At 43.2% G+C, this 23065-nt stretch overlaps 2 protein-coding genes across 2 annotated transcripts; both read left to right on the forward strand.

The window, feature by feature from the left end:
• The first annotated feature begins 497 nt into the window (after window positions 1–497).
• fkbp1ab (FKBP prolyl isomerase 1Ab) lies at window positions 498–7671 on the forward strand. Its single transcript, XM_034537816.1, has 5 exons — window positions 498–692; window positions 905–952; window positions 2702–2814; window positions 3221–3394; window positions 6269–7671. Exons 1-4 carry the CDS (start codon window positions 656–658, stop codon window positions 3347–3349), a joined length of 327 nt encoding a protein of 108 aa, XP_034393707.1. The 5' UTR covers window positions 498–655; the 3' UTR covers window positions 3350–3394; window positions 6269–7671.
• A 1461-nt stretch (window positions 7672–9132) lies between these two features.
• Window positions 9133–22329, forward strand: sdcbp2 (syndecan binding protein (syntenin) 2). The gene is made up of 9 exons (XM_034536278.1): window positions 9133–9339; window positions 12084–12134; window positions 12803–12899; window positions 16510–16610; window positions 17474–17638; window positions 18384–18559; window positions 18879–19050; window positions 20107–20198; window positions 20717–22329. The coding sequence occupies exons 2-9, from the start codon at window positions 12084–12086 to the stop codon at window positions 20769–20771; spliced, it is 909 nt and encodes a 302-aa protein (XP_034392169.1). The 5' UTR covers window positions 9133–9339; the 3' UTR covers window positions 20772–22329.
• Window positions 22330–23065: the final 736 nt, after the last annotated feature.

A 23065-nucleotide genomic window follows, 5' to 3' on the forward strand; every position in this document is an offset into this window, starting at 1 on the left:
CGTTAAACTAGCCAGCATCGTAGGTTGAAAGCTCCACCATGAACGGCCGGGAACACACCAAGGAAACCACATCAACTTCCCGGAAGAACATTTAAGTACACCGCGTCTCTTCCCCTCTTAATGTGGGGACCTTGACTGCACTGCGTTGATAGTTTAACTCACAGTTTTACTCAAAGACATTTTGAGTACCGACTTCCCAATTTAGAGACACAGGCGAAAAGAGAAGGAAGACAGCGTTTTGTCTCGCGCTCCAAATCCCGAAACACAAACACACTTCCGGGTTGGGGTTACTCGCGGGCACAAACGTAACAGACAGACCAGATATCATTTGCTTTATAGCTGCATGATTAATGTTGTTGTGGGCCTCCACTACGGCCGCCAGGGGGCCCATGTAGTATATGACCCCCCCCCTCCCCCTTCTCTCTCTACGGGTTTTACTTTGAAGGTTGCGGGCGGAAGTGGAGTTGTACAATTTACGCCGATGACGCTGGTCTCCCTGCAGAGAGCCGGAGAGAGAGAGAGAGAGAGAGAGAGAGCTGAGAACATCCGCTGGTGGAGCAGACAGACAGACAGACAGACACGCAGACAGACAGGCACACGGACTGCAGGAAGCGGAGCGGGGCGCAGGGACATCTCTCCAGAACACAGCGCTGAAATGGGAGTCGAGATCGAGACTATCACCCCGGGAGACGGTAAAAAAAAATAAAAAAAAGAGAGAAAAAAACTACTTGCACAGAAATGAAACGCGCCTGTGTTCGTGCCTGTTTTGCACTTTATTCTGTTTCCGCAGAGCACCGTAGAGCGCCAGCCCGATGCACGCCGCGGGCAGAAGCGCCGCCTCGATTGCGTCGTAAAGCCCCGTTTATATTGAGCGCCTCTCTCTCTCTTCTGGTTTCCTCCACAGGAAGGACTTTCCCCAAAAAAGGACAGACGTGCGTGGTGCATTATGTCGGTGAGTTTTAAATAAGAACAAACTTATTGCTCCACACACGCTGCACATTTCGCAGCTCCCGTTTGGTTATTTATACTCGCACCAGGGCGGCGCAAGTGGAGTGACGGCTGTGGGCAACTGTCTCGCCACACACACCCGTATGGAAAGCAGGACACGCGTGGTAATCCTGTAAGCATCGCGGCAGACACTGTAAAGCCCCATAATAACCTTATTATAGCGATACTGGTGCACTTTTTTTTATTGTATCCAGGCAGTGATTTATCAGAACGGCCAAGAGGCTCGACTGACAGTCTGCATGGAAATGTAACCCCTTCCCCAGAAATGTTCTCGCACATTTTGTGCTCCAGATGACTCGGTAGCGGTTGTTTCCAGAGCACCGGGAATCGGCGGCTGGCTGTCCGTCCCGGGGACAGCGCACCGGATTCATCACTGCGTGGAAACATTAAAAATAATAACGATGCGCGCTCTAGTCTAGTCATCAGCGGATAATATGCTGTGTCTGGAGAATTACCCCCCAAAGAGAGAGAGAGATGCAGACGGATACCGCCGCAGGGTTCAATCAGAAGCCCAGACAGACAGACAGACAGACAGACAGACAGACAGACAGACAGACAGAGGGGTCTTAAATCCCGTCTGATTTCCAGCGCTTTTCTGTCTTTGTTAGAGTTTGGGGGGGTTGGTTCAGTTGAGCGGATTATAAGCGTCTGGCCCATTTACTGTATTATCCTGTAATTTCTTTGGCTCCAAAGACACATGATGTTTAAATGAGACCCCCCCACCCCATATAGGACTTCGGTCAGTAAATAAAGAAAAACAGCTCTCAAGATTATGTAACACGCTCTGATTTTGGGGCCCCGTGCATGTCTTTTTTTTTTTAATTTTAATTTCTTTTTTAGCATTCGTCTGCGTCTTCTTTGTTGTTGTTTTCAAAAATATTGCACACAAACTGCAGGACATCCTCTCTGGGCCCTTCCTGTCAGCCTGTAACTTGAAACAGGATATTTCATTACACGAGCCTTAAAAAAGAAAAAATGCCGACGTCAAAGTGAAGATCAAAACTTGGGTTTGGTGGGGGAAGGGGTATTTTTTTTAAATCTCTGCCAACAGGAAAATAGACCCTGTTTTTAAAAATGTTTAACAGTTTGTTACTGAAATGGCCTCATCGGCTTTTTATGCTTTGGGTCGGTCCTTTCAGCTCAGGCAGAGAATGTGCAAGAAGAGGACAGGGCGGCCGCTCCCGCCCGCCTGGATTACAGGCTTCATCTTGCCACCTTCGCCCTCAATACACACACAGGCACACACAGTCGCATCACGCCAAACCATCACACGCTGCCTTCCTTGGCGGTGCTACTAACAGTAATATTGCTGGCGTGAATAGTCTTGGGGGTGGGGGATATTCTGCGGACCGATGCTTGCGTTTTCCCAGACTGTCACTCTGAAACCCACCCTGCAGACAGCTGCGGCGGCTATCTCGGAGATCCTTGGGATCCTCTCATTTGCGTTCTCAATATACACACAGCAGGGGAAGATGGATGTTGGCGATGTATTTGTTTTTTCTTTTTTATACAATGTTATAAATACAGTTTACAGAGCCAGTATTTTGTCTATCATTATCTGGGCTGCTCGTGTTTCCTGCATGCAGGAAGTGATGATGACTCCCGTGGTGCTGTGCATGCTTGGGGGTAATGGCTGGATGTTTTTCCCTCACTTTCTCCCTGACTCTCCTCCGTCCCCCTTGTGTCCCCGCAGGCTCCCTGACGGACGGGCGCAAGTTTGACTCGTCCCGCGACAGGGACAAGCCTTTCAGGTTCAAGATCGGCAAGCAGGAAGTGATCCGCGGCTGGGAAGAGGGTGTAGTGCAGGTAGGCCAGAGACCTGGATGTCACTTATGCCCTTCCCTTCAAGCTTTGAGACTGAAAATTTTAGTTTCGTCTCTCATTCTTCCCTTCAGAAATGGGTAGAGTTGACATGCTCCGGGTTACAGTGCCCTCCAGAATCACCTTAGTAAATATGAGCAAAACAGGCTGTAACAAATTGTCTTTGCTGGGTTTTTTTTGCTAGTTTTTCACTCAAAATGTGCTGTGTATATAGGTTAAAACGCCTTTTAATATCTCAGTAAGGCATCTGCTTAAAAATGTTGGTTTGCGACATCAAATATTGTGCAATAAAGAGTGGAGGAGTAGATTAAGAAAGAAGGAAGCATAGTTGGAAAGAGAAGCTGTTCCACATGACCCCCCTGTTGTCTCTCTCCTCTCCTCCTCCCTCCAGATGAGTGTTGGTCAAAGGGCTCAGCTGACCTGCACACCTGACTTTGCTTACGGAAACAAAGGCCACCCGGGCATCATTCCTCCCAACGCCACCCTCATCTTTGACGTCGAGCTGCTGGGTTTGGAATGAAACAAATTCACAGCCTGGTTTTTTTTCTTTTTCTTTTTTTTCTGTGTAAGTAACCGGCAGCAACGGGCCATCTCCTTGTTACCTGTTAGTTTTACTTCCTGTGGCATGGGGGGAAAGTCAGTCATCAAATAACGTCGGCTAACATGCTACTGCTAATCCTATAGTGCGCCAACTACAGGTTGTTGAAGGTTGTTGAGCTTAACACACAACTGTAGCTATTTCATCTCAATAACTGGCTACGTTACACAGCCATTAGCAGCATTTACCAACAGAGAGAGAGAGAGCACTAGTCAGCCGCTACATTACACCTACACCACACCTAAACCTACACTACACCTAAACCTACACCAGACCTAAAACTACACTACAACTACACCTAAACCTACACCAGACCTAAAACTACACTACACCTAAACCACACCTAACTACACTACACCTAAACCACACCTAACTACACTACACCAAACCTAAAACTACACTACACCTAAACCACACCTAACTACACTACACCTAAACCACATCTAAAACTACACTACACCTAAACCACACCTACAATTACACTACAGCTAAAACTACACTACACCTACAACAGACCTAAAACTACACTACACCTAAACCACACCTAAAACTACACTACACCAAACCTAAAACTACAACTACACCAGACCTAAAACTACACTACACCTACACCACACCTAAAACTACACTACACCTAAACCACACCTAAAACTACACTACAACTAAAACTACACTACACCTAAACCACACCTAAAACTACACTACAACTACACCAGACCTAAAACTACACTACACCTAAACCACACCTAAAACTACACCAGACCTAAAACTACACTACACCTAAACCACACCTAAAACTACACCAGACCTAAAACTACACTACACCTAAACCACACCTAACTACACTACACCAAACCTAAAACTACACTACACCAAACCTAAAACTACACTACAACTATACTAGACCTAAAACTACACTACACCTAAACCACATCTAAAACTACACTACACCTAAACCACACCTAACTACACTACACCAAACCTAAAACTACACTAGACCTAAAACTACACTACACCTAAACCACACCTAACTACACTACACCTAAACCACACCTAACTACACTACACCAAACCTAAAACTACACTACAACTACACCAGACCTAAAACTACACTACACCTAAACCACACCTAACTACACTACACCTAAACCACATCTAAAACTACACTACACCTAAACCACACCTACAACTACACTACAGCTAAAACTACACTAAACCTACAACTACAACAGACCTAAAACTACACTACACCTAAACCACACCTAAAACTACACTACACCAAACCTAAAACTACAACTACACCAGACCTAAAACTACACTACACCTACACCACACCTAAAACTACACTACACCTAAACCACACCTAAAACTACACTACACCAAACCTAAAACTACAACTACACCAGACCTAAAACTACACTACACCTACACCACACCTAAAACTACACCTAAACCACACCTAAAACTACACTACAACTAAAACTACACTACACCTAAACCACACCTAAAACTACACTACAACTACACCAGACCTAAAACTACACTACACCTAAACCACACCTAAAACTACACCAGACCTAAAACTACACTACACCTAAACCACACCTAAAACTACACCAGACCTAAAACTACACTACACCTAAACCACACCTAACTACACTACACCAAACCTAAAACTACACTACACCAAACCTAAAACTACACTACAACTATACTAGACCTAAAACTACACTACACCTAAACCACATCTAAAACTACACTACACCTAAACCACACCTAACTACACTACACCAAACCTAAAACTACACTACAACTACACCAGACCTAAAACTACACTACACCTAAACCACACCTAAAACTAAACCACACCTAAAACTACACTACAACTACACCAAACCTAAAACTACACTAGACCTAAAACTACACTACACCTAAACCACACCTAACTACACTACACCTAAACCACATCTAAAACTACACTACACCAAACCTAAAACTACACTACACCAGACCTAAAACTACACTACACCAAACCTAAAACTACACTACACCAAACCTAAAACTACACTAGACCTAAAACTACACTACACCTAAACCACACCTAAAACTACACTACACCTACACCACAACTACACCTAAACCCACACCTACACATACAACTACACTACACCACACCACACCTACACCACCCCTACAACTACACTACACCACAACTACACCTACTGAACACCACAATCTTACTGAAGAGGGAAACAGCTCTCCAAGCTAGCTAGCTTGCTAACTATCAGTTAGTTAGGTTAATATGATCCAGTCTGACAATCTTTAGTGATGTAAAGTTAATATTGCAAATCACTGTCGTCTTTTTGTGATTGACTGTGCTTGCTTGGTATATATTACTCCCAGGATTGTCTCAAGATCAGCGCTCTGGACAGCGGTCGAGATGAGCTTCGTACAAATGTTAGATCCATTTAGTGTGTTTTCAACCAAAGCATTTGGCATTATTTTACATCTATACCGTTTTTAGTTCACTCGAGATGTAGATGCCTCAAAGCAGATGGAGTCACAATAACCATTGTTGAAAACAAAACCACTATGGAAATATTTCACGAGGCAGGAAAAAACTAACTTTTCCAAATATTTGAAATTGCTTTATTTCTTTGTCTCTTCACCAAATCAAGAAATATATTTCCGTATGCGTCACTGAAGGAACTCCTTAGTTCTGCTTTATATCTGCTACACATTCAACGATGACTGCATGACAAATGCATTAGATTGAACACTGGTCAGTGGTTCCGTCCTTTGTGCTCTAATCCTAAATATCCCCCCTCGTTGTCTTCACAGGTGGCTTCCTACCTGGGTAACCCGGAGAGAAGCCAGGAAAGTCTGCACTTCATCCAATACGAGGCTTGAGTCTACAGTTCCACTACTTATGTCATTCAAACTACGGACAGTTTGTGTTATTTTGCCTCTGTGACTGAGTGAATTCTATTTTCCACCATATCTATCTTCCCCAAGAATCAAGAACCATGGGCCTTGACCTCACGAACCTCCACGTCTTGAATTCTTTCGCATTTTTGCGCTTTCATTTTCTCTGTTTTTAATCCAAGTGTTGAGTTGTGCATGGTTGACGCGGAGAAGTACAAAATACCAATGAAACCTCTAGCGGCGACATTCATCTCTCGCGAGGCAACGCTTTGTCGTACTACAGGAACGGGAAAAAAAAAAAGAAGTGTACAAATATATAAAACGAAAAAGCACACATTTGTATCCCTATCCGGCTGAAAATCAGAGTGGAGCGAGTTTCTGTAAGAGGGAGACGGGGCTTAGCGTTGAGTTTAGTGGCCGTCTGTAGTGGAGTGGCAAGTCGTGGGAGGGAATGCAACGCAGGAACTGAGTTTTGCTACATGAAGCGGCCGTTTGAGGTGGGAGCTAGACAGGAGCACAAAGAGCGAACCAATCGCGGTTGTAGATAGTTCTGTGTGCCTACATCTTCAGACACACGGTTACTACCTCGCCCTGTCTGCATGTTCAAGGCCCGACCGGAAAGAAATCCCAATTAGTACGTTACACGTCCAAAGCTTTGCATCTGATTTGCATTGTTATCGCCTTCTTATCTCGCCTTGTCTTTAAACCCCATTTAAAGCCATACACCAATCGAACCGTGCAGAATAGGATTTGCGTTGACGCACGTCAATTGGATGATTTTTTTTTTCTTAGTAAAAAAAATAAATAAATACAAAATAAATGGGAAATACTTGAAATTGACAAAAAGGGGGTTGAGGAATCAAATTGTGACCGCCCCCGTTATTTTGTGCAACAACTTCAATCATGTATTTATCAGATGCCAAGATTTCTATCTCTGAGAATCAACGAAGCTAATGTAGAACATATGATGTTAGACATTGTTTGTCAAATTGTTTTTTTTCTTCTTTTTTTTTGGATCCCCAGTGTCAGTGAAGTACCACACTGCCTAACTGCAAAGTCAGTGTTGTGGTAGACAAAGAAGCTGACTCTTGGGCATCGTAGTGGTTTTGTATCTCAAATAGTTTTAAATGGAGTTTAATGAAGGACGATGCTGGCCTAGCTGTCAGCTGTTGACGTGGCCGTGATGTTACATATTGGCCACGCTGCAAGTGGTGCGGCAGCAGTCCACGCTCTGTACTGTGTAGTTATTTGCTGATACGTTACTGTATGCAGACTAAACCAATGATGACATTTAAAATAAAATAAGTGCTCTCCACTTACTTTTTCTGTTTCTGTTTTAAATGATATTTTATTATTTTCTCTTTCCACAGCAACAAGGCCAGATAGCACAAAACATGAATCAACAAATTAGTTATACACATTTTTGTACACCTAAAAAAAAAAAAAACCAAAAAACAGTAGGCCAACAAGATCCCCATGGAGATATTCAGGGAAGGCTCGCCAAATATTATAAAGGAGGTTGTCACTACCCTTTAATTCAGCACTGAGGTGTTCCAAGAAAAAGATGATGTGTGACTGAAGGAGGTTTCTCCTCGATCCGCTGGAACATATAAAACATGTGTGTGTTATATATATATATATATATATATATATATATATATATATATATATATATTATTTGAGGCACCCAACTTGATGGAACTTCAATACTGAATCACTGCAGAGACCCTTATAAAATGAAAACTAAATTATTTGTTTTCAAGTAACTCTCTCAATCTTGAGATTTCAGTTCAAACAAACGATCAAAGGGTTTAAAAAATCAAAATAAGCCGCACTGGAACGTTTTTGACTGTAGGCTGCGTGATTTCCATAATGTAAAAGGCCAGATTTGCATTCTGTACGGTCATCACTTATAAAATTGGTAGCTTGAAATCGGTGCCCTTCGATGACTGAGAAAGAAAACTCTGATCAAGGTTTTATACAGGTTATATGCATATATATATATATATATATATATATATATATATATAAAAAGAAGTTACACTGGAAGAAGGGATATCAGAGATTAACCAATATGTTGGGCTTTTGTTCATCCTGCTGGTTACTGTCTAGTGTCTTTAATAATTTGTATATATTGCATATTAATAGTACATTATATAAGAAGGTGAATTATTATTATATATTGATATCATTTTAATGCATAGATGCGCATTTAATATCACTAATTAAGACTAAAATATCATTCTGCAAAATGAGTACTTTTCCTTTTGAAACTTAAATTATATTTTGTTGATGATATTTCTCTATTATCATTATGTTTTTAGTGCAAAGCTTTTTCTTACAATGAAGCCATGTTAGGTTAGTTGGGTGTTATATGGCGGACACTGGAATCAATCAATCAAGGAGTTAATGAGCATCTTGACTCTTGTTGTTCTGAGTTTGTACTCTCATGGTTGAATGCACTTATTGTAAGTCGCTCTGGATAAAAGCGTCAGCTAAATAACATGTTATGTAATATAATGATCCATACTCCTCGTGAAAACATAAAAATACAGTACAAAAAAAACTATTCCCAGGGAACAGGATATATCATAAGGGCATTGTACATATTTGGTGTGGGCTCATCAGCTGCCACATAGATCTGGCTTGTACACTAACTTACCTCAACCCGGGCCCCTCCTATCTCAGGCCGGTCGTGGTGATTATCACGCGGTGATGGTTTCTCGCAAAACACCGTCACGGTGAGTCCAACAAAAGTAAACGCATGTGACCGATACGAGGCGTGGCTTAAAACGTCAACATTGATTGACGTGGTTCGCGGAACCAGGAAGCCAGCAGTGACATCACTCCAGAATTCCCCTTCAGCGCGACGAAGAAGAAGAGCGAGGAAGGAAGAAACAAAAAAAACAAAGGAGTTTGCTGCTGTCTGAGGTTCCGAAGTTGTTCCTGTTGTTGTCTGCGCTAGTTTTACAAGCAACACATTCAAGGTGAGCCCGTTTGTTCCTAACCGTCGTGCCAAACCTTACCCCGGCGGTAACGGTTTCGTTAGTTATCTAACGAGCTAAGGATGCGGCTAACGCTAGCAAGTTGCTTCCTCGCTGTTTATGTCGGAACAAAGACGGTCTGCTTTGGCGACTCGGTGGGCTGAAGGTCGCTAGTTTTGTCTCCCTTTTCATATCCATCAACGTGCTCTAATGTCGACTGGCCTCGACGAGCTTCTAGAACTGTCTGTCCGCTTACACCAGCGGTTCATTTTAATGGCTGAGGCGCCGCGTCGATTTACGACATTTAATTTTGTTACACGGACACACGACACCGCCTCCTCCCTAAAGACAATACGTTCGCCTCAATACTAGACTGTAAACTAGAAGTGAACGCGATTTAGTTTTGATCCCCGCTGGCGTCAGCTAGTTAAGCCCCGTGTGTTGTTTTTGAGCCCGTGTTGTTTTGAGCTTTTAATACAGTAAAGTTAGCTGCCTCACTTCTTATAGAGAATACCGGTGTGCTGTTCGCACGTCACGTCTAAGCTCGTGCGCGACAACGTGGCCCGTTTTCGGGGGTCCAGCAGAAAGGGCGTGGGTCAGTGCGGAGCAGTGCAGACATCTGTTCCGCGTAGCTGCCCTCGTGAATGCCGCATTGTTTAAGTTATTTATATATATATATATATATATATATATATATATATATATATATATATATATATATATATATATATGAGGTGTTGACACTTCATTACAAAATTAAACCAAGCGGCTTTCACGAGGACAGCTATACGTGAAAAGTCGCCAGTTAACAGGGTCGCCTGTTAAACCGTAACACCGGCCATGTCAATAGACCGGAATAAGCTGCCAAGGAGACCACATTCTTGTATCTAACCATTTTGTTCGGGCTTACTGAAGTTAGCCCTCTCTTTCCTTTCCAGTCTCCACCAAAGCGTTTCATTCACCAGCTCCCAACATACTTTTCAGGCTGAGTAGCAACGGGGAATACATTGATGACAAATGCTCGCCACGCTTTTTATCCCCCAGTGTTCTCTCCTCCTGTTTATACACAAATGTAGGAAAATGTCTCCACACATTTCCACTTCATGTGAACCGCTGCAGCAGAAGTGACTCAAGGATTAGATTATATCATTGCAAAAAGATGCCCAAACTTATTCTTGGGCTTTATTCACATATACTTCCAGCCAGCTAGTCCAAATGAGGGAGGGATATCAAGAGAGCAAACCAACCAACACACAAAGTAAACACTGGGGAGCTATTGAGATGCTCCTCTGTGTCCCCTTGCACAGTGGTGCTCTTGTCTGTGAGGACTGAGAATAACAGACTAGAGTAGTAGCTGGGAGAGTGGCTGGGATGTAGTTGTCGTCAGAATGATTTGCTTATTTTAGGGACTCTTGCTTTTGTTTTGTTTTGGTGTCAAAATGAATGGTACTTTAGCGTGCACTCATATTTGATTGGGCTTTTTTTCTGCGATGGGTTATTTTGGAGCAGTTAGTTTGTGGAACTCGTATGTGATGGGGTCAATTAATACAAAGGGAAGTGAGTCAGATCTTCTTTTTTTTACCTGACACAACATAATATTTCATATCGCCTTCTTTTGCGTCTGTCATTGGGTGGAGGCTGCTCATGTCTGCCGTTTTTTTTCTACTGTCATCCTCCTCGTTTTATTTCCCTTTTATTTATTGCGTAATAGTTCACATGTCTTATGATTATGATGGTGAGTCAGCGACACACTGTTAGCACAGTGTGAAGAAATCCGTTTTGCGTCTGACTGGCAAACGTAAAGTGCAATAATTTAGCTTTTTAATATGATTTTGCCTTTACGGCGTTTCATTTATTCACTCACAGCAGGTCACCAACTCGGTTTGACACAAGTTCAGAGAACCAGCACATTGGAATGAACGGATCTCCGAGTCATTTAAAGAAGATCGGACATACAAAGAGCAGGGTGGGGTTATCAATAAAGGGAGACGGGAATATTCAATATAAAAATATAATGAACATCCAGGTCACATATTATGTAAAAAGAAGGGAAAGCGATGGCGTTCTGGTTTTGGGAGTAGAGCTGCAATGATTAGCCGATAATTGATTAGTCATCAAGTAGTTTGTCATTTTTCAAGCAACAATCTTTAAGTTCCAACTTTAATCAAACGGGAGATGTTGAGAATTAAATTGTATGGACCTTTAGAGCACCCATATATTTTTAGTATATTGTTTTTCTTCTTCCAAATAACTAGAGACAACGGGGCACGAAGTGCATGTCAAGCATTCTTAGCTGTGGTTTGTGCTACCACATCCTGAGCAGAACATCTGGCTCTCCTTGACCTGCTAAATATTTGCCTTTTTTCTTTCCCTCATCTGTTTGTCACATCTCTCATCTGTGTTCCATTTCGTGTCTGGCACGTAAGCAGTGTTTGGTTTGGTTTCGTCACTCCAGAAAACCAAAACAATGAACAGAATGCTGAAAGGCACAATACAGCTACATAGATGTTTTTTTAAAATTCTCATCAGCACCCCGTGGCAACCCTTTCAGAGACAATGTATTCACTGTTAACATATGATGCAGCTTATTGGAGTGTAAATGGAATGGATCACATTGAGGTAATGTGAGGTTATGCCGGTCCGTGGTGTGGTGAGGCTTATCTGGCTGGCTCGTTATCTCAGACAGATCTGCCACCCTTCCTTTCTCAAGGTCTTTCACTCACTGCTTTTTGTGTTTTCCCCTTAAGATGTCCCTGTATCCATCCCTCGAGGACCTTAAGGTCGACAAGGTTATCAAGGTAAGGGTGAACCCATCTATCTGGAGATAACATCTCTGTACTGTGTAGTAGTTGATCCATTTAAAAACATTTTTTGGCATGTTTACAAAAAATAAGATATTCTATGCAGGAGCATTATGGGAAATGTAGGATACGGCTTTGAAGCTTTATTCTTGTCGGGAACCAAACGTCAGGACGCCTCAAGACAAACTGCTGCTAGATTTTTGTCCAACTCCTCTGAGTCCCCCAACTCGATTGAAGTCAATAGAACGTCAGTTCAAAATAAATCATAAATGTCAAATAACTCCCAGATTAACTTTTACCATTGAAGAATTCCTTTTTTTGCCTTTAATCCCTGGTACATTGTTGTGGAGGAAGATGTATTCTAGCAATCACTTAATTTTGTTACCAATATTTGTATTGCTTTGACTCACAGTACAGCATTTATATTTGAATTGCATTGAAGAACACTCAACTCACACATGCTTAAAACCATTCCTTCAGGGTTTAAGACGTGGATATGTTTTTAAAGGGCATGCATCTCTAATGAAGATTGATGTTTCCTTAACAACGCTGCTTCAATCATTTCTCTTGTCTTTTCTGTCTCGTTTCACAGCCTTTTGTCCAGTGTTTACCTTTTTATGTCAAAGTACACTTCCAGTTGACTGGCGTTTATGATTACTTTCTAGGCCCAGGCTCAGTTTGCCCAGACTGCCACCCCCATGCCAGCCATCACCGAGGGAACCTACCAGCCTCAGCTTGCCACCGCTGGGATGCCAGGATCAAGTGAGTCTTACATACGCCGTTGAAAGTTCCCAGAGATTAGTTCATCCCTTCAATGTGTTACTAACTTAAAACTCTAATTTCCTATGTCGCAACATGCATGTTCATTGAAGAACAGCTCTGTAGTGGAGGAGGGAGGAGGGGGGAGGGGGAGGTGAATGAGTTCCCCACAGCGGCTATGATTTCACTCTTTTTTCCCCCTCTGTGTTTGTGACTCTTTCTTCTTTCTCTCTCATTGTAATCCGCTCGGGGGAGAATGTTTCTTTCTGAGTTTGTATGAAAGTAGACATGAACTTTGCAGTAAGCCAGGCTGAGATGGAAGAAAGGAAGAGGAAAGAGGCATCCACAAAAGATTTAAAGTCGGTAAAAGATGGGCATGGGGCCCTGTTACAGATTACGGAACACAACTCTTCTACTTATTTTGATTCCCTTTTCACTCATTCAGTTTCTCTTTTCTCTGTTTGGATGCAAAGTCCTGTGCTCTTTTGTTTTTACCTCAGCAGAGCTAGCTACGAGTCACCATGGAGACTGGCTCTGGCAGTTGTGCTGGGACAGGGCATGATGGGAGAAAGGGAGGAGGAGGAGGAGTTTATTTGAAAAGGACGGAGGGAGGGAGGGAGGGAGGAGGGAGGAGGTAGTAGAGAGAGATCCAGGGTGGTGAGCTAGACCAGCACTGAACCCCAGCCATGGCAGATGGCTTACAATACATTGCATTTGCTGTTTTTAAATCACCTCATAAACCCTGAGAACCGTCATACTGAAACATAAGACTGAGCTCTGTGCTTCCTTTGGTCCTCAGCAGTCCACCTGCTATAGTTGTGTTACACAACCAAGTCACAGCTACTCAGAAGCACCAGTGCAATACACCCTGGTTCCATAATAGATTCATTATGAGGTTTAGATATGACACGTACTGAAAGATGTTACTATTCCAACTATTCCCTGAAATAACTTACAAAGTGCCCCCAAAAGCACTTAATAAAATATGCAACTCAACTGTATACTGCTTGGTGTTTACTTCGATATCAGGGGAAGCGTATGGTAGTACTACATTTACCTGTCTGAGACTTGTTACTGGTACAAACATTTCCTTCTACCGCGGCTAACGCCAACATTCCCAGTAGGAGAGAGAGAGACGCATATTAGTCTCTGGAGCGAACCGCTGCAGCCTTTTTTCAATTTTGTTTAGCGATTGTGGTTTTGCATACACAATAATAAAGGCAGATGAAACATACACAAGTAAATACATGGTATTAACATTAAAACCCATCCCCAATTCCCCACCCCTATACAAAACAAAAGGGGGAGGAATTATGTTTATATGTAATGATAGTAACATTGAGACTAATTATATTTTATTATAAGAAAGACAAAACCACAAAAAACGTCAGAGCAACACTAATTTGAGTTCAAAACTGTAGCGTACCACTGGAATCAGAGACCTGACAACAGGATTAGATTTTTGGTTATCGACGTGTTTTGGAAGCTCACAAAGCTTCCTGATTTGGTCCTAGGATGAACGTAACCCTCTACAAAGCAGCCGGAGGTCTAGGTGATGAAAAGAGGAGGGAGAGTTTTAACTGCTTTCAGTCGCAGGTCAGGCCCGTCTCTATTTTCATATTCATGCTGACGGTATACCATGACTCGTCCGTTAGCTGCCCAGTAATTATGTAAAGAGCGTGGTCCCGCCAAGCCTCCTCCTTTCATGTTCATGTCCAGATATTTTATGCTATCAAAAGTTGTTTTGAATTTTGTGGTGGTCAGAAATATTGGATCCAGATCAACTGTAAAGTAGCTTGGATTTAATTGGGGGAGGTGTTTTTTCCCGAGCAGTAAAGTGATGATATGGCAAAAAGCCTTCACAGCTTGCGTTTCTCTGGCGGAGCGGCGCTGTTCCTGTCGGCTACCCGTTGTCTCAAGGGAAGTGAAGACGAGTTTTGGTTGTAATGTCATGCAGCGTTAGCGTCCAGGATCCAGACGCCAAAAGTGGACTGCAGAACCCTGGAGCTCCGCCCCCGCGGCTACACAGCGCTCCGCTCATGTTTGTTTAAAGCTTCTGAATATTGGACGTGCTGCTTGTTTCACCAAATTCAGCGACGCATTCCACGGGGTCTGAAATGATGAACGCATTTAGTTTATTTTTTATTAGGGCCTAGTGGAGGAGTACAGGATGAATCAGGATCTCTTATCGTTGTGCTTTTATATGTTTGGCCAACATTGTGTGGGTGTTTGTCTTTATTCATGTGCTGCACCTTGACCAGAGGAGGAGTGTGTATGTGGTTGAATATACTCAAACATGTTGACTTTAGAGTTGGCTCCACCTGGTAACAATCATTGTTGTTAAAACATACAAAATAAAAATTGATATGAGTATTGACTTTGCATTACTGAGCTACTTCCTGGTGTTGTATGTGGGCGTTGTTGGTTGATTTGTATATAACCTTTGAGTTATGGTTATTATTTGCATTCTTAATAACCCCTCAAACAATACATGTTAAATCTGTGTTCAGTTGACACTTGTTCTGTGAAGTGTAAGAAGCCCCAAATGATTTGTTATCTCTTGTGTTTGTAGCTGACCATCTGACTGTCGACAAGATGTTTGGTTTTATATTCGTACTGATTGTGTGAGCTCACGTTTGATTATAAACATTGAACTTTTCACTCAGATATAAAGTGTTTTATATTGTATTTATAATGTTTGGAATAATCAGCTCTCTACACAATCCTGTCGATGTCTTAGAGAGACTGGACTGATCTTGTTTATCTGCTTTGTTGAAGCGCATACAGACTTCTGATGGCACGTCGAGAGATTTCCCTCAAACTAGTTTGTTTTGGTTGCAGCACAAGAGCCGCCTGATCCTTAATGAGGGTAAATAAATCCATATGATCAACCTGCACGGTGCTATAGTGTATCTACGTTAGGAAATATTATATTGTATTTCCAGTCGGACCACTTCTGTTGTGTCTGCGCACACATTCACAGAGAGGTACGCAGCAGTCTGTAATGGGACTTCCATTAGCTGTTAGCTAACCTCCCCCCCCAGATGGGCTGTCTGAGATGCACTCGGCTGGGTCATCACCAGAGGCCCCTACTGGCCACGGGACATGGAGTGGAGAGTAGAGAGTGAGGAGTCAGCAGAAAGTCACTGAGGTATAAAACAGGCAATAAACGGTGCTTTGAGAAAGCAACCACGAGAGGTCCTTGAGCATGTGGCCATAACTGGGCCATAAATAATATAATGCAGCGAGATTAGCCGTGGACGGACACGGAGGTGCACACTCCCCCACACACACTGCACCATCTCGTGATCCTCCCATTGATATGACAACACACATATGACGGGTTATAGTGGGACTGGCCATGCTTGCTCCATTAACTTAAAAAGAAGTGTCAGCAAGAAGTCTGACGCCAATGCAAAATGTAACGCTGTCACAATGACCTCATGGCCCCTCCTTCTTTTATAGGGTGCCCGGAGAGACGTGAAACCGGAAGCCAAAGTTGAATACTACTCCTGTTTACATCTGTGTGTCAGACTTCAAAAGACAAAACTCGGTTGATATCGCGGGACTCGAGTATTAACCTTCTCTTCTACCCCTCTCTCCATTCTCAAAGGCCTGTACCCGGACCTCGAGGATCTAGGAGACTACATGGGTCTGGTCCTCAACAGCGAGGAAGTCCAGAGGAACCTGTCTTTGTTGCCTGCGGCTGACAATGTACGTGGTTGTGTTTATCCCGTGGATGTGTGTCGATGCATGCAGGCGCCTGAAAGACAAAAGAACGGTTTCTTTTTTTTCTTTTCTTGTTCAAACTTGTAAGTCAGTTGATCAGGCGTCACACAGCCCCTGCTGGAAAAACTACAGGCTCAGTAGTACTCCCCAACACCTGTAAACCAACTGATGTGTGTAGTCAGTGGCGCGCCCCCCCCCCCCCCCCCCCCCCATTGATATCTTAATTCCATACAAAATTCAGTTTTTTATCATTTGGTCACATTAAAGCCTCTCTTGAAACCACCAGAACCTGTTTTCAGGAGGTGGTAAGGGCTGTCGGTCTATCGGAGCGCAGCAGTATTTTATTCCTGGAGATTCACAGCACCGAGTGACTCACCGCCGGCCTGGAGCAGAGTGTGGGAGGGTGTGAGCTCCTCACTCCCCTCCATTTGCGTGTGCGTGCATCTGTGCGTACTTGCGGATCCGGCAGATGTCAAGGCTCTCGCATCGTCCGAGCTTGTCAGCTGGCAGAGAACCACCTTGTGTTCCCTGCCAGCTGACCCTTTCATTTTTTAAATTGTCTTGGTTCAGAGCATATCGATGAGGAAGTTTCCCAAAGCAGTGCCTAAAGCATCCCTGAAATGTAATCCTCCCACGTGCCTTTTATTCAGTGCAGCACTTTTTATTTAAAAAAAAAAAAGTTATTATCTCGAGCTGAATTTTAATGCAACATGCCTCGTTAATCCTTTCTTCCTCTCGCCTCCATCTCACCCCCACTCAATTTCCCTCTTGTTCTCTCTCTCAACCCACCTCTAATACTTTCTTCACCTTCCACGCTGTCTGCCTCCCCCTCTTCTCCTCCTCCTCAGCAAGTAGCGGTGCCCTCCCTCTCAGGTGTGGGGGGGATGGTGCGGCCCGTGACGGGGGCGGACGTCGGCATCAGGAGGGCAGAGATCCGCCCGGGACTGCGGGAGATTATCCTCTGCAAGGACCAAGACGGGAAGGTGGGGCTCCGGCTCAGAGCCATCGACAACGTGAGTCAGCATCACTCACTCTTTGACGGGCGTGTTATTCAGCACCCCCACGACCTCTGCTCCTCTCCCACACACGATCAGGCTCAAACTCTGAATACGTACACCAACCCTGTGACCTTCTGTTTAGGGCAAGGTCTTGCCAATACGTTTCTGACAATACTTGTCAGGGCGGTTTTGTTTATTTATAGGCAAATCAATTTGATCCGCTACACAAAAAGTTGCTCTCGTGTCTTGAATTTCGTTAACATAAAATTCTGTATTTATTTTATATTATATGCTGTATGAACGTACTTAAAGAAAGCATTCCTTCCTAATGTTAATCCAATGTGGGAGATGGTGGATGAAATCCACAGTCATGTCAAAGTTGTGTTGAGTTGCACTAAAACAGTTGGCAGCCTTTAGAAATGACATGAAGTGAATTGGAGAAGATTCAGAGTACTGGATGGAGATCGGCGTGCGGATCCAATGACACGGCACGCTTGATTTAACAGGGCGCTCACGTCAATCATATCATTTCCTTATATTGCATGGGCGTCGAGTGTAACTAATTAATCTTTCAAAGAATTGTTTGCCTTCTGTTGGTTCCGTGAGAGAAGTGCCTTTTCTCTCACTCCCCGCCGTGTCCTTGCCTCCCTTCCTCTTTAGTTGCTCTTTTTGTTTTTGTCTCCACCACCAACCTCCGTCTCTCCATCCGCTCCTTGGACTCATTTTGAACATCTTATCTGTTTCCCGCGTCGTCTCTCAGGGGGTGTTTATCCAGCTGGTGCAGGCGAACTCCCCTGCGGCCCTGGCCGGGCTACGTTTCGGAGACCAGGTCCTTCAGATCAACGGACAGAACTGTGCTGGCTTGAGCGTGGACAAGGCCCACAAGGCCTTGAAGGCCGCAGCCGAGACCCGCATTGAGCTCGTGGTCAGGGACAGGTGAGCTTTGATTGGTCCATACAGACTCGTGGTTCACACTTACAGTGCAGAAGCTCAAACTGTTTGGCTCCCTCTGCTGGCGGCTCCGTCACATGCACTTTGCTGCTCAGCTCACGGTTTAGTTTTGTGTTCACAAACATATCAAATAGAGTTTCTTTATCTTGTGTGTTCCTATATGTTTTTAATGTTTTCTTGATTATGATTATACATTTACAGATATACTGCTACAATAAATGTTCAATAAAACGAGGCTGTGCACCAGTGGATTTCTAATCGTATCTATCTATCTATCTATCTATCTATCTATCTCTATCTATAGGCCGTTTCAGCGCACCGTCACCATGCACAAAGACAGCTCGGGCCACGTGGGCTTCATCTACAAGTCTGGTAAAATCACCTCACTGGTCAAGGATGCCTCTGCTGCCCGCAATGGAATGCTGACTGATCATTTCATCTGTGAGATCAATGGACAAAACGTTATTGGACTCAAGGTCAGACACTTGTTTCTCTATCTATAGTGTTTTTATCAAATAAGGCAGATTGAGCTTTATAAACATCAGAGTACATACAGAAAAATGTGTATAGAATGTTTGGCTAATAGTGATTTTTGCGTTGGGGTTGCTGCTGGCAGAAAGTAGTGTAACGTGGGAGCGTGCAGCATTTGTAAGTAAGTGAAGCATTCAGCAGCTCCCAAATCCGAATGTGATGTTACAAGGTGATTAGTAGCCTTTTAGTTTGTGTTTTCTCTGTTGGCGTGCGGTTTCATCCCGCTCTGTGACGCAGGCTTTGAGTGTGTCCTCAGTCTGAATGTTTAACCCTTGTGCATCCCTTTGGGAAAAGGAAAAGCATTTTTATTTTTAATTTGACCATTTTAAATGCCTGTTTGTTTACTTTATGCCATTGATGTTATGGGGGGAAAAGCACACACACAAATGTAGTAATTTTTGTATTCTAAGTGCATTCACAGTCTAGGCTATATAATAATGACAATAATTAAGTAGATTTTGTGCAGTGTCAGATTAAATGAAAAAAATATGCCACTTTTTATCAACCTTTTTTCCATTATGTGCCCCCTAACCAACGCTAAGCATTGTTGGTTTAAAAATATGTAATACACGGCACATCAGTGTCTGATTTAATATAGAATATATCTAATTCAGTTTATGAATTTACACAAAATAACTATTTTTAAAGGATTTTTTGAGACCCACTGACAAGAAATAGCACGATTAGGCCCTAATTACCATGTCGCACAGGGCAAACATGAGAAAATGGCTCAGGTAAAAAATACAACTTTAAAGCAAGGGCTCTAGATGAAAGCCTGGTTTAATAGAATGTATGATTTTATGCTTTTTTAATTTATTTATAGGAGCCAAAGTTTAACTTTCAAAATGTATGCCGTATGCAAGAGCATCGCTAAAATCATCAAAGATTGTTTAAACTACATGTCCCTAGTTGACGCACAAGGGTTGAGAACGCTACAATGAGGTAACCCATTGACCACATGAGGTCCTCACATGTCACATGTTCCTGTGTGAATATCGCAGGATTCTCAGATCAAGGACATCCTGACCACCTCACCGGCCGCCATGACCATCACCATCATGCCCAAGTTCATCTACGAGCACATGATTAAGAGGTAGGACTGGAGGAAGTGCGCTGGAGACGGCGACAATGTAATCGCATCGGACAACTGCGCACCTTCAGTTTACATCCACTAAAAGTGCTTATTTTAGACTGACAGGATCCGGTTGTTGTTATAAGTGTCTGACAACATTATGGAAGGGACCCTATCTCCAAATGAAACCGTGATATTCTATCATGGGACGATGACAATTACTGTTGTCAGATTGTTGTGTCGGACAACAGAAAGCGCAGCTTGGTCATCTAAAAGATGTTCGATGCCTCAGCTGATTTCGACAACGTGGACGCGGTGCGATAGATTTCCCATGGAGACTTCTCCGAGCGCATTAACGAACGGACCGGGTCCAGCGGAAGGAAAAGTAGACGGACGTTTTATTTCTCTGGAGGTTTTCGTCCCTCCACAATGTTGTCGGACACTTCTGAGCCAGAAACGAGCCGCTTCAGTGACGACGCTGAATGATGACGTAGCAAAAATATACAGCTTCACTGACTGGTTTTTCTTTCTTTCATCAGAATGTCGACCGGCCTCCTGCGGTCAGCCATGGACCACTCTGTCCCAGAGGTGTGAATACCAGGAGGGTCAACTCTCAGGACGTCTTCAATACAGAGATCTCTCTCTCTCTCTCTCTCTCTCTCTCTCTCTATTCCTGTCTTCATACCAGACCAACTCCTGCATTACAATCATCGCCGTCGCTATTTCTCATCTTTAACATAATCTTTAAATGCCTTTTTTTTCCCCCTATTCTTCAGTTGTTCAGTATAGTCTTTACCTTTTCTACATTTCCTTCATCTCTGTTGACACGTCGATTACGTTTTATATGTTAACCTTGTAGTCATGTCTCTATTTTTTTGTTTTGTATTTGGAGATCAAGGAAAGTGTTTTTCTTCTTTTTTCTCTTTCTTTTTTAAAAATGTTTTATATAGCCATGCACACTATCATGAGTCCAGAGCTTCCTCCTCATTTTGTGGAGACAAATCATTGGCACATGACGTTTCATCTTGTCAAAATGCTGTAAAAGCCAATAGTCCGTCATCAGAGCCCTCCCATGTAGATTACTGCTCCCAGTACCCTGCACTTGGCCACTAGTGTGTGTGTGTGTGTGTGTGTGTGTGTGTGTGTGTGTGTGCGCGCGCAAATAATCTGATCTGAATTAACACCCGGGGCCTCGCCTGTGAAAAAGATGAGACTTGATTCTAGACTCCAGTGTCATCTTTACTTGGCCAGTAAAAACTACTAAGTTTTAAGTGTTCGTTTTTAGTTCATACCATATATTGGTAAATAAAATTTCTGTTGATTCTGGCATCGTTTTCAATTAAATTTGTTGTGCTTGTGAAGACGGAACATTCTCACATGTAAAGTGCGAGGTTCCGCACTACATTTCCCGTCTCCAGGGGCGAACGTCGTGGCGACGCTCCGACGCGTCGTACATTCATACATGTGCTGCACATTCCAGGGGAGAAGTGTAGGGAGGAGGAGAAAAGAGGCAGATGTTCACTGCTCCATGCAGCTGGGACTCGGCCCCGTCCGCAAACACCGTCAGCGGCGAGGGCGCAGCGCGTTGACGCGACCGGTCACTTGAAGGGCGTTTGTGTCATTTGAGGGAACTGGCGGTGTTTGTCGGGACGGGGCCTGTGCTGGGCGGACCCACTAAGTGCACTTTCCACGACCTTTTTAAAAGGTTGTCTTTCCTGTTTCCATTGCAACAGTGAAGTTCAACAGTTGTTATATCTTTATTTTATTATTTAGTATTATTGCGCTCTCGTGTTAATGAGAGAACAAACTCGTTTTGTTAACCACAGGAAAATAGCTGAAAATCACACGTCTGAAATGGAAGGCGTTTTAAATTGCAGTAATATGTGTTGAGTCGTCATATTCCTCTGACTGAGGAATGAGGCTGAGCGGAGCTCGCGGTTGTGAATTTCTACTTGTTATATAAAGTCGCTCCTTTTAATGCTGTTCATGTTTGGATGCATGTATTCCTTTAATTTTCTAGGTATGCAATCTGAAGAAGAAAAAAAACAAAAAAACATCACTGTCATTCTGTAAGAACATAAAAAAGTTTATATATACGAATGTAACCAAGATAATATTGTAAAGCAAATAAACAGTCTTTCTGTTCACATTAGCTCGGGTGGTGTTTGTCTCCTCGGCGTCGCAGTGATCGTCATACTAACGTGTGTGTGTGTGTGTGTGTGTGTGAGTGTGAGTGTGAGTGTGAGAGACATTTGGAGATACAAGAGTCAGACAAACACACGGATAAAGACAACAAGCGTTTCCTCCATGCTGTTTATTATAGGGGCTGTCGGTCTTTCTTTATACAGTGCGGTGGGACTGTGGATGGAGAAGTAGCCCATTAATGCCTTTAACTGTACACACTACTATGGCCATTAAAGTAGTTTAATCAACATGTTATCTGTCAATAATGATGTCAGCTAAATTCCTATACAAGGCATTGGATGACCTCAATGGTAGAATGTTGAAGGACGTGGTATAACCTCTGTATACATTAATCATCGTTACGTAGGCTATGAAACTCAGACAAGGAATAAAGCATAAATTGACAATACACATTAAAATATTGACAACACCTCCTGTCTTCTCACGAGATATTCAGCATCATATGTGTTTAAGGATATACGTAGTATATAATCACTCCCCCCCCCCCCCCCCCCCCCACACTCACTACACTGGCACGACTGGTACAGCAGGAAGTTCGGGTGTATTAATGAGGCCAATGTTTTGGTTGCGTTAACACTATTTTTACACTGGAGTTTGGTTGTGTTAACGCACATTTATTTTTAGACAACACACCAAAGATGTACGCTTTAACACAGGTTAATTGTCTCTGCCCTAACATAGTA

This window comes from Cyclopterus lumpus, chromosome 7 (assembly GCF_009769545.1).
Source record: "Cyclopterus lumpus isolate fCycLum1 chromosome 7, fCycLum1.pri, whole genome shotgun sequence".
In the NCBI taxonomy this organism is placed as follows: domain Eukaryota; kingdom Metazoa; phylum Chordata; class Actinopteri; order Perciformes; family Cyclopteridae; genus Cyclopterus; species Cyclopterus lumpus.